The 16,918-nt window shown below is 38.3% G+C and overlaps 1 protein-coding gene across 1 annotated transcript; it reads right to left on the minus strand.

Moving 5' to 3' along the window:
• Positions 1–68: 68 nt before the first annotated feature.
• Positions 69–14,649, minus strand: cdcp1b (CUB domain containing protein 1b). The gene is made up of 13 exons (XM_074686097.1): positions 14,329–14,649; positions 11,651–11,875; positions 9,638–9,997; positions 8,274–8,489; positions 7,556–7,900; positions 6,833–7,048; positions 4,997–5,353; positions 4,429–4,788; positions 4,047–4,244; positions 2,538–2,894; positions 2,005–2,361; positions 1,803–1,884; positions 69–1,417 (listed from the first exon to the last, which is right to left on the minus strand). Exons 1-13 carry the CDS (start codon positions 14,390–14,392, stop codon positions 913–915), a joined length of 3,642 nt encoding a protein of 1,213 aa, XP_074542198.1. The 5' UTR covers positions 14,393–14,649; the 3' UTR covers positions 69–912.
• Between the last annotated feature and the right edge of the window lie 2,269 nt (positions 14,650–16,918).

Genomic DNA, 16,918 nt, shown 5'->3' on the forward strand with positions numbered 1-16,918 from the left:
GGTTCAAAGGGTTTTTAACGTCAAGAGTGACAGTAAAGGAGGTGAGACTCTTCACTGTGGATTGGGCTGGATTTTTTCAGAATTTATTGCAAACAAAAAACAACAACAAAACAAAACAAAAACTACACTGTATTTACAGATGATGAAAAAACATACAACTAGACACATTAAAAAACACTAAAATTTGTCCTTTTTTCCTTTCTCCTAAATCACACCACATATGTGCAACAATGTAATAAAACTAAAACAATTCAATTTCAAAGAAATACGTGGACGAGCGGCTTTCTCACTAAGATGAACACAAAAAGATGGGTTTAATGTTTTGTGAGTGGGGTGAGCTACAGAAAGAGGATGATTATCTCAGCTGAGCGCACAAGTACAGCTAAGATACAGGGGAAAAAGGCTAGCCAGGATCTGTAAAATGGTACCAAAACCCATCTATAAGCAGTTTCCATAAGCGTGCTGTATTTCTTTTTTTTGGCTGCTCATAGCAGCTTCAAGTGACAACAAAACAAAGGCAGTATCTTTAAGGTTTGTATTACCTAGACAACTCCAGAAGTAGTCATAGACGGGTTATTTTAATCCAAGGCCAAGCTGACTGGCTTCAAGCTCTAGTCTTGTATTCACTGGGGATACGGTAAAAATCTTTGTAACCAACCCCGTTGCAAGACTCCCATCTCTGGATTCACTGAGCCTCTTTAAAACAGATCACAGCATCTATTTTTGATCCCTCAGAAATGAGTTCTGACAAAAAAAAAAAAACACTGTACATATCACACACTTAGACACTCAATTAACTCTCGTTCCCTGAGTCTGATAGAGGCACAGAAAGTTCACATCAGAGAGTTCAGAGGTACTCTGTAACGAGAATTCAGTAACATGCTCCTTCGTGCATTTACAGTCTACAACACACTACAGGTAGTCTTCTGTTACTGGGGGCTGGGGTTCCAAGTCAACACCAGAGAGCCGGATGGTGTTTATATCACCTGTGTTCTTGAAGGTGTACAGCTCATTGTCCACCATCCTGCGGTCCTGGAAGCCGAGGCTGTCCTGCCGCTCGATGGGAGTGCGTGGACGAGATGGTATGAAAGACTCGGATGGATCCAGGAATGTGTTGAAATGATCCATCTCCGGCTCGTTGTCCGGTTCCTTGATCACAGGCAGCCCTGGATCAGTGGGGCCTGTGAACGTTTGATAAGAGTCCACCTGTGTGCCTTTGTAGTGATCCTGAAGGCTGTCAGAGTACGTTGAGTCACCCAGCAGGTGGCCGTAAACCATCGTCTCATCTATGGAGTCATAGACGTGGGATTCGTTATCAGACCTGGTTTTAGTGAAGTGCATGTCACCAGGGCGGAAGATGTTTCCTTTGCCGATGTAGATAGATGACTCCTTGTTCATTTTGTCTCTCTTCTTCTTCCTGTTAACGGGATGAAAGTAGATTACATACAATGAAAGCAAGTTGTCCTAAGATGACCAGTAATATATTTAGTAAAACTCTTTTGAAATTCTGCATTCAAAGCTCTGCTGATTCTAGCGCCCTCTGTTGACACAGTTTCATAACATTTTTTTTGTTTTTTTAAAAAAAAATTTATATATGTGAACAGAGTTATTTGCATTTTTTACTTTATTTTAAGGAATTTAATGTTTTCATTGACAGAGACAGGATTCAGTATGAAACTTAGAAGAGAGGGTGTTATTTTAATTCTTACTATCTAATGATAAAGTAAAAGCTAAGGTTTGTCATTCAAATTCAGACAGTCCCCTGTAACAGTTGAAACATTTTTTTTGACAAGTTTACTTACTTTGTGATGAAGCATACAACCCCCAGCACTATAAGCCCGAGCAAAAGAGCTCCTGCTATCCCGAGGAGGATGGCCAACAGGTCTGTGGAGGCAAAGTTCTTCAGTTTACTTACTTTTTAATTTCATTTAATTTTATTAATTCAGGTAGGATAACTTGTATCAAAGAAAAGATAAAAGCTTTCAGAAAATCCTATTTCCTTACTGGATGTCTTCTGCAGAACGACTTTGGTCACTGCCCCAAAGTGTCCCTCCTCTGGGATACAGTTTGACATGTTGAGATAGAAACTACCATCCACAAACAGCTCATCCTCTGCCTGCTCGTCCTCCCTGCGGCTGAAGATCTCCTCCTCTTCGTCAAGCTTCTTCACCTTCATGGCGGTGTGTCTGTCACGGCACTTGGGTTGGCTGACGTTGACGAACTGAACGTGCGCTTTGTACCCACTCGGGACATTGACAATCCAGGATAGGGTGGAGAAAGGCTTCATGCCCTCCGGCCAGTTGGGGGTGGCCATTAGGGTTGGAGATGACGCCTTTGGACGTATGTTGTATATGATGGTCTCTAGAAAGGGAAGAAAATGATGCTGAGTGTCAGGAGTGTGTCCTCAAACATTTGTGGTACAACAGTGCCCCTGTGTGGTATGTAAAAGTTGAGTGACTGTGCTCTTTTGACTGCAGTTAGAGAGTACATGACAGCAGCAGGAAGGCAAATCAAAGACCAACAAAAGAAGAGGATACCTGGGATTTCTTCACTGTAGCTGACGCTGAGAAAAGACCCTCTAGTTTTGCTGAAATCTGGGACTCTGGCTGTGACAGAGATGTTGGCGTGCACCTGAACTTTAGGGATGGCACCGTTAAAGCAGAAATCTCCAACAGGAAACCCGTCGTCCTCTGCCACATGCAAGGCCACTGACTGATTGCACTCCTGGCCAGGCAGCGACTGTCGGAGGCTCCCTGTGGGCGACACCAGATCTATGGTGCCGTCCTTAGGGACGTTAACGTGCCAAGTGAAACTGTGGAGGGGCATCGGTAGACAGGCATCCAGTTTGGGAACAGTGAGGTTAGTCTGTGAGCATGAAGCAACCTCCGGGCAGCCTGTGGGGCAGAGAGATTAAGTTCCTGGTTAAAAGAGCACAAGTATAGAAAAGTACAGAAACATTTAAAAAAATAAAAAATAAAAAATTTAAAGTAACAAAACTAAGAAAACCTTTTAACCACGATGTTTAAAGCTTGATCAGTTGTTTTCTATGTTCTGTTTAAATATTTCTTCAGTGACACAAAGATTCAATCATTTAGGATTGTGATAAAAATGGTTGCTCTGTTTTCAATTCTTTGATAACATCTAGACTGATCATAAACAGCTGCTTCAACTCATTATTTGTTATTATGCAAAGCAACTCTAAATGGTTTTTGCTTCATATTTACTGTATAAAAGCTAAGAGTGGTATCAATCCTCGATAGAATTATGTCCCAAAATATCTGGGACATAAAAATATTTTTTTTCCACCACTTATTTTTAGTCAAGGGTTCTTTGTTTTTGTTTTTAACAACATATACACATCGGTGGTGTTTCAATTTTAAGACAGTAAAATCCCCTCATTGCTCAAACAGAACTCCTTTCCCAGTGTACTCTAAAGACTTGGTAAAAGCAGAAGTTAAAAAAAATTATGAGAAAAAAAAAAGTTGTAACAATTTCGTGGAGTCATCGGCTCTAATTCATAAAATCCTTAGCATTCATTTTCTCTTTATAAGCTGAGAAAGGTTGCCAAATGGTTCTTGTGGTGTAGCATACTTTCTTGAGTGTCTGATAATGAATAATATCATTAAACCATCAATTAAAAGTTGGACGATGTTTTTTCTTTCCAAGGCTTTTATAATTTTTTCCCTGGTGGCTGAGTTTTAGATCAGGAAGTGCAACTCAAAAACTTTCTGTTAAAGGACATTTGTAAAAGTTGTTTTTCACCACTTTTACTCGTTTTGTTCTAGTGTTTTATGTTGAGACTACATTTTTTGTTCTGTATGAAAATATTTCAAATTCATACTTATTTTTTCTTAATGTGTATAGTCAAATAAGCCTGCTTTCTAATAATAATTTGAATAACTTTGCAATAAATATGATTCAGACTGATTCTTTATTATTCCAACAGGTAGAATTAAAACCCCCATCATATTAAGTCTTCCAGTAACAAGACAAGAGAATTTGTGCAATGAGGTCATTTGTAAACATGCAAACTGAATAAATCTCACCAATGACTTTGCTGGCAGTCAGCCGCACGTCTTCCTTTGGACAATCCAGGAAGGACAGGGTGGCCTTGGTGCCTGCAGCCACGTTTATCTTCTCTTGGACTTTGGAGTCGATGCTCACCTCACAATAAGGATCAGAGCCAACTTTCTCTAAGTGCAGAGACACTCCTGTGTGCTTGGTTAGATCCACCTTACACAGAACTGGGAGAGAAACACAACAAAGACGGTTCTTCAGTGTTTGAAAAGAAAGCTTCTCCAACTTATTTCATTAAATGCAATCGTGCACATAAACATTGTTTGATACTCTGAAGGGGGTAATTTTCTCTAATCAGCTTACTTGGGTAAAAAAAATTTGGATTATGGCATAAAAAGGTAAACACAGTACCTGGATGGCCACTCCTCATTAAGGAGACTCTGTAGTTCAGCGTGAGTCCCTGCAGCGTCATGTTGGTCTCACAGTTCTTCAGCACCATGTTGAAGTTGCCCTGCTGGTGCTTTGGCTGAGGATCTGCCAGAGCCAGTTTGGTCACCTTCTTGTTCTCTTTCTGGTACTCCACTTGTGCATCCCCACTGAGGCACTCTGGAGACGTGTGATCGCGAAAAAGCATCGTGTAGTTGTGCATGCCAGGCACTGTGAAGTCCCACTGCATCTCCTGCTTGTCGGGAAAATCACTGGGGTAGTTTGCTGAGATGAAGTCTGTGTCGGATACACCTCGGGGTAGGTTCACTTTCACAATAGCCACCACTGGAGAAAAACAAGGGAATAGTGTAAGTCAAATATAAAAAAACATCTTCATGTGCTTTTAATAATACACAGACATTTTGAGTCTGTAAAGCAGAACCCTGAGAAGAGAAGCATCACTCTTATATTGATCTATTTTTCACGATGTTTGACGTGTTGTTGTGTCTACTAAGCACAATTCAACTACAAAAAAACTTTTCCCCTAACTTACTGGTAGTTTCAGGCCCAACTGTGACTTTGAAGTTCACAGGGTCTAGCTTCTTGTCCCCAGGCACCAGCAGGGACACACGGCCCTTATACTTAGCCAGGATGGTGGTCACAGTGCCTCCTTTGCAAAAGGTACCAATGGTTGCTGGTCCTGTGCGCAGATATGTTACAACAGAGTACGTGTGGCCATCTGAACAGGTCTCCCCATTGGAAATCTGTTGCATTCCTGGCTCTGGGAAGTCCAGCTGGAAGGCCCGAGTGGAGACGACTTTAAAATCCCAGGTAAAGGTTCGGGTGAAGTCTGGGAAGAGTGAGGACTCGGCCTGAACGATGTCGCCTGAGCAGGAGGTTTCTGTGCAGTCTGGGAGTTAAACATGAGGGGACTGAGTGTTATACTGAGAAAACATCCAACAATTATAAAGCAGACTGAGAACAAAACAATGATTCTTTTTTTATATCCTATGAAAGCACTAAAAAAGATTGACAACTTCTATATTGTATTTTTTTAATGTGTAAAACCTCTGATTTCAAATTAGGCTATATAAGGTACATGTAATACAATTCACAGCAAATAATCAAGTTGAGTGACACATTTCAGTCACACTTTACTTTAGAGGTCTGCAAATTTCATTGCACTTATGTAATAATTAGGCAAAGTTTTTTCTTATTTCTTTGAAATTACCCCTGAAATTTCATGAGAATTTGGTGAAAATTAGCACATAACTTCTGGGCAGATTTTGTTTTGCAGTGCACCTGTACTCACAGTGTCTATCACAATCAGGTAAGGCCAATTTCCAACCCCACTCTTGGTGAATATCACATTTGAAGCCTTCAGTTGTATCATGTGAAACATTACAGGCCTAATCATAAAGCTATATCATTTTGCATGTGATCTCCATCATGCATATCAACAAACTTGGTATCAAAAAACTTGGTGAAATTCAATTACAAGCTAACTATCAACTGCGTATTGGGAAATTGAATTATTCACTTAACATTTCAAAGGTAATTATCAGAGGAAACAATATATATTCAATAACTAAGCAGCTATTTATCACCTGCTTCTCTTGAAATAGTAAATACGTTGGGATACTTCTAAAAACATTTTGTGGTGGGTTGCAATTTGGAGTAAATTCAAAGAAACTGAAAAAAAAAAAACCAGTAACCTACTAATTGTGACTTGTGACATCAAATTCTGACATTATTTTAAAGAAGTTATGTGCTAATTTCAAAGAAATAAGAAAGAACTGTCTAATTATTACCTAAGTGTGATTAAATGTGCGGACCTCTAAAGTTAAGTGTTACCCACATTTCACTTTTAAAAGAAAGCAGGATTACACTGCAAAAAAATGAAATCTTATCAAGTGTTTTTCTCTTGTTTTTGGTAAAAATGGCTTTTTAGACTTGATATAAGTCCCTTTCACCCGACCAGTCCAGAAAAATGTCTTATTTCAAGTTATTTTGAGACAAGAATGAGTTCTAAATTATCTGTAACAAGTAAAAAAAAGTCTGCCAGTGAGGTAAGAGAAATGTGCTTGTCAAGATTAGAATAATGTCTTAATACAAGCACGTTTCTCTTACCCCACTGGTAGATTTTTTTTACTTGTTTCAGTCAATTTAGACCTCAATTCTGTCTTTAAATAACTTGAAATTAGACATTTTTTTGGACTGGTCAGGTGAATGTGGCTCATATTGAGTATAAAAAGACATTTTTACTGAAAATTAGAAAAACATTTGATAAGATTTCAGTTTTTGCAGTGTAGATTTCCCTCAGGGAAGTTGATTTATATGTGCACAGGACACTGTTAGCAGAGTTTAAAAGCAGTTTTAAACCCCTCACCGATTTCTCTGTTGATCTCCACACTGAATACTTCTTGAGGTTGTGGACAGGTAAACTCCACAGAGGTGTTGCGAGGATCTCTCAGGGTCATTTCTTGTGTTTTGCACACCGGTGCAGGCTCTTTGTTTTCACACACGCTGCACTCTGGCTCACTTGCAATTCTCCTGATGGTGATGATGGTGTCAGGATCAGGCTTCACGGACATCATTCTGCTACCTGAAGAGAAAAACAGCACAGTGATTATACTGGTCTGACCAGGGAGCAGAATTTGTTTTAAATAGAGAATATTTCTCAGGTTTAATGGACAAAAAAGGGACTATTGCATATAAATTCATACTTGCAGTAAGATTAAAGGTTAGAAAGCAGGTCTATGATCACTCCAAGAGTACAGCTGATGTCCAGTTACCTTACAACTTAATCATTTTTTAATGTTTATTACTGTCGCTATAATTACTGCAATCATCTCTGAGTAAGCAAATACTTGATAAAGTTAGGATCTAGCTCAATCCAGTGACCTCTCATATCAGATCTCACTTCCTGCTTCAGATGCAAATTAACCCTGAGCCCCATTCACCTTAACCAGACTTTAAAAACATTCGGTGATGATGACTATCTTTTTTTTGTGAAGACTGCAGGGTCTTTAGAAAATGATCAGCTGAATGTTTTGTCACATAAACATCAGTATGATCTCCTTCTATGGGGAAAATGTGAGCAAACACTTGCCTCTTGGTGCTGTTTTGACAGTGAATGCTGGTGAGTCACCATCTTTTGGCACCTCAGCAGTCACAATCGCCGTCCCAGGGAGCTCCAGATGAGACAAAGTCCCACCTTTGCAGTAATTTTTCTTTTTTGTCGTCTCGTCACTTTTAGTCGTACTAATTGAATACTGGAATCCATCTGGACAACTCTCTGCTGCAGATGCCTCCTTTAATCCGTCACCAGTAAAGTCCAAAGATAAAACAGTCCTTGGAGGTACACGAATGAACCATGTAATGGATCTCACAAAGTCTTTAAAGGGATCAGCTTCAGGTTTTACTTCTGCAGGAAGGCAGGAGCTCTGTGTGCATTCTGGTTAAAGAAAAACAACAAAATATCAAAAATATGGACTTTTCTCTAAAGAAAGACCAGATAAATGGTGAGGGGAAAACTTCTCGTAGCTTTGGTGGAGAAAATAGCAAATTATTTACTTAAGGAAACAAAAGGTAACCATAAATAAACAAAAATTAACTTATCAGAAAATGTATTTAATTTATAACTTCATTCTACAACCTTTAACGTCATAATATATCTATTGCCACACTTCAAAATCATTTGCAGTATTATTTTGTTTTATTTCTAACTGTATAAGTAAAAGAGAAATAAATAAGTTCAAATCTGAAAGACAGACAGTTAATTTTATTCTTTAAAAAAAATCCTACTATGCAACCACTACAGCTCTTACCTATCATTTTGTTTATTTTCACCGTGTACATATCCTGAGGATTCATGCAGCTGAACTCCAGTGCAAGGTTTTCAACCTCCGTCAGAGTCCTTACAGTAGGACTACAGTTTGGACCGGAGCCATCAAAGAAGCACACTTCACACTCTGGTTCCTTTGGATCCCGGCTCAGAACAACAGTTGTGCTGGGATCAACAGTAATAACCATTGCTCTGCCCTCTAAAAAAAAAAAAAACAAGAAAGTGAGACAGATGTCAGGGTTTGTTTTAACAGCTGCTCATGAATCCATCTTTGTCTTCAGTTCACTCTAAGTTCATAAGAGCAAACAAACAGAAAGACATGAAATTATTCAACCTTAAAGGAAAAGTTCACCAGAAATGGAAATAAATGATAACCTTCTTGTGGATAGTTCAGTAGAAATACTACTCATATTTTTAGATTAAATAAAGGAATAAAGCTTCCACCAGAAGCCAGCTTAGCAAGTTAGCTTAGCTAGAAAACTGTAAGCATAAGAAAATAGCTGGCCAGAGGCTTAACAACAGCCCATAAACTCACAGTCAACCACCTTATATCTAAAAATTAAATCTTGGTTTTGACTGCATTAGTGGCATCCTGGTTTCTTTGATGCTGGCTTAGCAACAGTTACTGCTAGAAAAATCATCTAGTACACAATCTTTGACAGTCTGCACTTCCGTATTTTCATTTATTTTTCTCTTTAAAAATTAAACATGCTATAAGTGTAAATGTGTTATACCCTTCTTATATAGCACAAGTGTCTCCATGTTATAGTTCGGCAACCTATTAGCTGTAGGGTTATACTAAACACTAGTAAACTATCATTAAATTTGAATAAATTTTATCAATCAACTCTCAGAAAGAAAGGCAAAATAATGTGGTAAAGCAACTTTTGCCCTTTGTCATATTAAGCTAGTGCTAAACATAAGCTAAATGTCTATGCTAACTGTGGTTATTTAGCTATTATCAGCAAAGATCTGATATTTAGAGATGGGAATTACTTTTAAAAGTTATGTAGACTGTTCCAAGTTTTCACCCTTATTAAACAGCATTCAAGTGCTTGGTCAGATATATATCATACATTAGCAAGCTAACATTAGCTGTGTAAGTAGCACAGTAATGCTGCTGTTAACTGAGTTTTTTTTTTTTGACTAATCTAAATGTAGGCACAAGTTATTTTGTTGTAATATATTGTATCATTGGTTAATATCCACCAGAAGTAAACTTACAAACTAACTCAGCCAATGACCAGACTAATTACCTGACTCAGATAAGATGAGCTGTTGCAGCTCCAACTAAAACCTGATTAAAGACTTTCTCAGAAAAAGTCTATATGGTGTAACTTTACTTACTCAATGATCCAACGGAGACCTGAAACAACGCAGGTTTGACCTGAGCTTTCAGCTCAGCATGCATATGTACACCAGCTTCATTGGGCAACTCCAGCCTGTTGATGCTCGTTTGAGGCGCAGATCCATCTTGGCAATAATTAACTCTCCTGCCACCACCAGTCATTTTGGTTGTGTCAACAGTATATTGAAGTCCATTAAGGCATGAATTTGATGTCTCTGTCAATCCATCTCCTAGGACTTCCAGGATCAAAACGGTCTTCTCAGGTGCATTCAGGAGCCACACAAAGTGCCTTTTGAACTCTGTGAGGATGGAGGGTTGAGCCTCGACTGTTTCAGGGCTGCAGGTGTCCTTCGTGCACTCTGGTTAAAATTCAGACAGACAATTTAGGAAGTTAGTCTTAAATGTGCTGATGAAAATTAAAGGGATTTCCCTGATATTCCAGAGGATTTTCATCGATACAGCTTGGTAAAACTAAATAATTTGGATTCAAGATTGGACAAGAATAATGGCTGTTCCTGACTTCTTGCATCAAAATGCAAGGAAGTCAGTTGACTATTGAACATAAAATTATCTCAGCTCCTAGAAAGGGCAGAAGTGTAACATGTTCAAGTCCCACCTTATTATCAAAGCAAATTCCTTGAACTTACCCGAAAAATCAATATGAAACTTATTATTAAATCATAATATATTTGAAAATGACACCCTTATTCCTAATAAATTTGTTCTTCTGAGTCTGATATAATTATAATTTCTTTGTAAACTTCTTCTACACCCCTTGATTTTGTTTACCAGCTTTTGGCTGACTGTTTTAAGAAGGGTTTCTAAAGGTGTTTTTGCTATAACAATCACCCACTGTGACTGAAAACAAACCATGAGGGCCACCAGAGTTATCCAAAAATAAAGAGGTGTGGGTATTACCCTGTTAGCTTCTCCAAAGGATCCCTCTTCACATTATTTTACCTGACTGTAGTTACGACACACAGTGAGAACGCGAATCTTGGCTTCTCTATGTACACTTCAAAGGTTTACCTTTCAGAATAGACACGGATTGTGACTATTACTTTTACAAATCAGTTAAACCCAATATTGAGGTTGGAATGTTGAAACTGGAAAACCTTGTTTTCTAAAAAAAAATATATTTTAAATTTCACGCATGCAACATGTTTTAAAATAGTTTGGATAGGGAGAAGAAAACACAGAAAAAGTTGCACTGTAAAAACTCAAATCTTATCAAGTGTTTTTGTCTTATTTCAAGTAAAATTGTCCTGTTTTATTTGATTTGAGACACATTTACCTGACCAGTCCAAGGAAATGTCTTGTTTCAAGTTTTCTTAAAGACAAAAATGAGGTCTGAATTGCTTGTAACTAGTAAATAGAATCTGCCAATGAAACAAGGAAAATTTGCTTGAAACTGGCACCATGTCGTAATACAAGTAATTTTTCTCTTGTTCCATTGGCAGATTTTTTTCACTCATTTCAAGTAATTTAGACCTCATTTTAGTCTTTAAAAAACTTAAAACATGATATTTTTCTGGACTGGTCGGGTGAGTGTGGCTCACATTAAGTCTAATAACATTTTCCACTAAAAATAAGACAAAAACACTTGATAAAATTGCATTTTTTCCAGTGAAAATAAAAGATAATGAACATCTGCCAACAATTTAGGTTAATTTGAAACAGGTTATTAAAAGGCTGTCTACAGAGGCAAAAAAATATATAAATATGGGAGGAAGTTCACTATTCTGTTAGCGACTGTGTAAGTAGTCTGCATAGAAGATTCAGAATAATGTTCCTCAGTATCGAAGTGTAAAGAATATGGGGATTTAATCATCTTTTGTGCTCTGTGAAATAGAATTTATAATGATCTTTCACTTTTTTTTAAATATAGGTTTACATTTTTTGCAGTTACTTGGTTGGACGGACATGAGAACAGCTTGTGCCACAGTATCAAGGCTCCAGTGCTCTCATTTAGCCCAAGCCCAGTTTACAGTGTGTGTCATCAGTGAACTCACCTATGGTCCGATTTATCATCACAGTGTAAGCCTCCTCAATGGGCTGTGAACAATTGAACAGCAGTTTGACTTCCTCATCAGGGACCAGAGTCAGCGAGGAAGCACAGGACTTTTGTGTGTCGTTCACCCCAGTGACTGTACACACCACACATTGATCTGAAGACGCCACACTGGACACCATCACCGTCGAGCCTTTGTCTGGTTTGACCACTGTCAGCAGGCACTCTGAAGAAAAAGAACACAACAGGAGAAAGCTGAAGGTGTTGCACTTAAAGGTTTGGGGAAACTGTTAAATCAGACATTTAAAGAAGTGATTTGAGTGAGGTTAACATCAATGTTTTCATTTTACCAGCCTTTGACTCCACATTTTAGCATTTTTGCAAATTCTGGCAACTGTACCATGAGTATTTACCATTGTTAATTATTTTGCTAAGGCATAAACATTAAATTTGTTTAGCGTTATTATGCTAGTGCAATCAGCTTAAACTGATACCACATTCATATTCTTTTCAGTATAGTCACATTTTTGATGGAACTGACAGGTTAAACTCTCATTGTCTATTCTGCTCTTTATTTCTTGAACAACATGAACAACATAACTTACTTTTTTAAAGCAGAGCACAACACTGCCCTGCTCTCCTGTTAAACACTCCATTAGTTATCAAACAGCACCTCATCGATACGTAGTCAAACAGGACAAAACACACAGTAATGGTCAGACAGTTCGTTGGTAATGCTTAGGCAAATAAATTTAAAGATAACAGGCACACCTTTCCCTTGTTCCCTGATGACAGACCGACACGAGCTCATTAACGTCTCTTTGCTGTGAAATACATCTGAGTAAAGAGGAACTGAAGGTTTAAAAATTTATGAGTAACTGCTGTTTGTATGATATCTGAGTCTTATCTGACGAATGTAAACTTCTTCCCTCAGGCAAACTGCAGTGTGATATTGTTATTGTTTCAGCTATAAACCCATACTGAAGAAGCCATACTGCAGCTTTGGTTACACATTTGTTCACTCACTTTGTATATCATACAGTAAATGGTGTCTCTCTGTTGGGATGATTAGTATTGATCAATACCTGGGTCATGAGACTAGTGCTTAAGTTTCAGTTTCTCTTCTACATGTCTACATTTGCTCCTTTCAAGATAGATAGATTGACAGAACTTTGTCTCTTCTGCAGTAAAAACAGAAACTTGTCTTTGACGCGGCTCCAAGTAAAAATTCAAACACACTTACAAACACTATAAATCTTACTTTGAAAACTGGGAATGTATTGATTTTAATTTTATGTCATTTAGTTTATGTGTGAGACGAAGTGTGTTTGTTAAACCTTGTGTGTGATGTGGCTCTTTGTATTAACACTGTAATTTTTGTGGCTCCTGGTCTCTGACTGGTTGGCCACCCCTGAATTAGAACTTGGCCAGGCTGTAATATGGCAAATAATTTAATAATCAGCTGCTTAGTTATATTCTCATTCCTCAGAAGGGATTCCATAAATAAATGGATAAATAAATAAATAAATAAATAAATAAATAAAAATAAATAAGGTTTACCAGGGCATTTCCAGAAAGAAAGAAGTTTTAGGGATTAAAAAAAAACACAGTATATAATTTTTCATTTGTTTTGAAATACCTTTGACAACAATAAAGTAATTCTAATCCAGAGCCACTTAATTTCAATGGCGAAAATATTAAGAAGCCAGCAGTTAATATAAGACTGAACAGTAAGCCTACTTGAATTTTGAGATAATGTAGCAGTCCTGTATATCAAGACACCAGTTTGTTTTCATTTTCTAAATCTGTCCTGTCAATTCTAAGTGACTGTATCATGCCTTAATATGCACCTCAAACTTTTGCATGTAGAAAAAAACACCTCGTAACTGATTTAACTTGGATGTTAAGAAGCTGCACAGGTTAACAAATACACACAAAAAGTGGAATAGCACTCTGAACTTGTGAGGACTTGAAAGCAACACAGTGGGAAAACAGCATTCCCACAAAATGTTGGCTAAAGGGCCTTTTGCTACCATAAACAACGGGTGTGTCAGAGATCACAGGGTTCAAACTGTCACGTAATGAAGTAAATGTAAAGTCTGTATAATTTACCTCCAGCATAGAATAAGAAAATAATTCGCCATGTTGCCCCTGACTTTCTGCAAATATTAAATGAAGTCAGCAAAATTTAGCAAAATCATAGAACTACAAAATATGCCCGCCAGATTCAAACTGAAGCAACTGACAGCTGGTCAATTATTAATACAGTTATGATGGATTCATGCCTGCATGGTCCGTGAACGCCTCATTAAGAATTTGAAAACGGATGTCTGCAAGTCAAAGCAGAACATCAATCCTCCCGATGACGATTCGTTATCCAGTGTCAACACAATCAATCACAGTTAACGGTGGTTTGAAGTACACAAAGTTTCACAGAGCAGCCTCTTTTGCATAAGTTTTCCCCTGGGTATGTTTGACTGCATGCACTCCTCTCAGCTCTGAGTTTGACCCAATTGGCACAAATTTCGAAATACGACACGGATTAATAGGGTTTCAGAAAGTTTCAGGATACCAAGGAGTATTTTACTGGAGCAGTAAAGCCACTGAAAATAATAAAATGAGAGGGGGAAACGTAAGAAGATTTATAGCCTATATTTAGTTTCACTGATTTTTACGCACCTGATGAGCTGAAGACCGTCAACAATACAAGTCCCATGAGCGCGCAGGATTCACGGAGTCGCATCTTCCCTTGAAATGATGACTTTGCTGTTTAAAAAAATACTGCTAAAAAGTTTGTAGAAGCACGTTTAAAATCTGGCTTTTGCTCAAAAACACAACCACATTTTCATTCACTTTAACAGCAACAGCGTCGAAGTTGACAGCCCACTTCCTGCTCTGCGTTACCTGTGCGCAGGGGCACGAGGAGGGCGTGGTGCGCAGGTACGTTACAGGATACCTGCCCCAACTTGACGGGTGAGGAGGAGCAGACAGGCTCTGCTGTTTTACAACTAGTACGAAACACCACAGAGCTGTGATAGACTTGATAAAACACGAGTCCTTGTGTGACTCTGTCCACTGTGTGGCACAATAGCTGCCCTATTTATAATTTGCCAAACATGCCAGAGATGGTTGGCATCCTGCTGGTGTTCCCCAAAACGAGGGGAGAAGGGGTGTGGAAACAGAAACACTTTTAAGTTTGAATGTCCTGCACTGAATGAGTCATGGTGACTTTTAAAATTTAAAACAATGATAAACTTCACTGAAATGATAGCTAATGGTGAGGTCCAACTGAGAATTGCACTTGAATGTTGCAGAGGCTCTCTCCTGCCTCCACATGCCTACATGACGCAGACATTCTTGCAAAGAAACAAACCCTAGGGCAAGACCTCTTTAAGACACACATTTGTGCAACATTTTAAATCTTAAGCTCCTCCTAAAATCACAGATTCACATCTGTTTTAACTCATGATGGTGATTGAATAAAGACAACATGAAATAACACAACCTAAAGCAGCCACACTTTGAATCCTGATTAATTCAAACCCCTTTTTTATTATTTCTAAGGTCAAAATAAAAACTTGAGGACTAAAAGTGAATATAGAGTTTTTAAAAAAGTGCTTTTTGACTGATACAACACCTCAGCTTCGAGAACAAACACTCAAACAGAAACTTTAAATCCATAGCAAGTATCTCTGGGTCTCTGGGTGTTTTTTCGTTGAACCAGTCTGACAGCAAGCAGAGTGGGCGGTGTGCTGGTTTGAGACAGCTTCAGTGAGTCTCAACAACAGAGCTCAGTGAAAAACCAGCAGCAGCTGTCGCTCTTCAACCCCCCTGCTGCACAACGGCCAAACATGGACTGTGGAGAGTTTCACTAGAGTGGCTTTTCAACATTTTCAAGTGAGACAAGAGAGATAAGCAACTTTATTTGCTCTTTCAGTTTTAATGGGTGAAAATATTCATAGAGCACTTTCTGAATGCTTATTGTGGAGTTTGGTGTCATCATGTTTGATGACTTCTTCTTGTTTTTCTTAATGTTTGAAGAGAAAATGTACTGCAAACCACACTGAGCTGTGGAGTTAATCTGAGTCACTCTATCATCACCCCCACCCACACACACATTCATAAACAGCTGTTATCTGAATAGCTATGATTCTTATTCATGAAAGGCCTTAAGAGTCCACATGAGGGCAGTAACAGAGCAGAAATAAGGAGCACCCTGTCTGTCATCTGGTTAAAAAAGTTTCAGGGCTGCTGTAAAATCTGGTGACCACATGACGTCACATTCTAAGTTTTAGGGTCTCAGGGTCTCGTGGGGGAACCAGAGCCCCATGACAATATGTTACATTAAGCCCAAAACATACATCGGCAAGTACCTCTTTTGGAGCTTTGAAAAATTCACTTAAATATCTTGAAAATCTGACTTGAACTGAGGTTTTCTTTTGGCTTTCGCTGCATCTTGGGTAGGGTTGCAAAATTCTGGGAATTTTTGAGGTTGGGAACTTTCTATGGGAATTTAACTGCTTTTATCTGGTCATATACATGTATAAATAATAATAAATAATAATGTTGGTTTGTTATAAGCAGACATGCATGCAAAGTTTCATATACATTAAATGTTTCACATATCAGCAATGGAACCAAATGAGCTAAGCTGCCATGCTAATGTTCAGGGACAGCAAAACAGTCTAGCTCTGCAGGTATTTCTGTGTTTATGATACAAAAGTCAAAGTAATATACCTACTGAAATGCTACTTTATTAAATAGTTTCATTTTCATCACTCATTCTTGCATCATATAATAATAGATTATTTGGAGTGTTTGTATGGACTCTCATTCAACTAAAAACATCCTAATCCCTGCTATTTCCAGTCACTGCTGGTGTTCCTCAGGGTTCCATCCTGGGTCCTCTTCCGTTTATCATCAATCTACCTCCTCTTGGCTATAAGTTCCATAAATTAATCATCCAAATCCATCACCATGCTGATGACACCCAGCTCTACCAGTCAACCCAACCTACCTTCCCCTTCTAGCTCACTTCCCTCTCTGTTTGCTTGAAGTAAATCAAATCCTGGTTCTGCAACTTTCTCGAATTCAGAATCGATACAACTAAGGCTCCTCTCATTGGCACCAAACCCACTTTGGCAAAATCTGACATTTTTGCATTACCACTAATAATTAATTTTCTCCCTTCACTCATGTTAAGGATTTTGGTGTCATCCTTGATAGCACACAAACATGAAATAATGAGTAGAGACGGTGCTTGGGGTAA

Source organism: Halichoeres trimaculatus, unplaced genomic scaffold (assembly GCF_033239565.1).
Source record: "Halichoeres trimaculatus isolate MK-OKI-2021-1 unplaced genomic scaffold, fHalTri1.1 fHalTri1_scaffold_14, whole genome shotgun sequence".
In the NCBI taxonomy this organism is placed as follows: domain Eukaryota; kingdom Metazoa; phylum Chordata; class Actinopteri; order Labriformes; family Labridae; genus Halichoeres; species Halichoeres trimaculatus.

Coding starts and splice junctions, on each gene's coding strand:
- cdcp1b (XM_074686097.1), bottom strand. CDS start 14,392: ATGCGACTCCGTGAATCCTGCGCGCTCATGGGACTTGTATTGTTGACG. Junction 5,354..6,832: donor GGAGATCAACAGAGAAATCG/GTGAGGGGTTTA, acceptor TTTAACTCCCAG/ACTGCACAGAAACCTCCTGC. Junction 4,789..4,996: donor AGTTGGGCCTGAAACTACCA/GTAAGTTAGGGG, acceptor GTTTTTCTCCAG/TGGTGGCTATTGTGAAAGTG.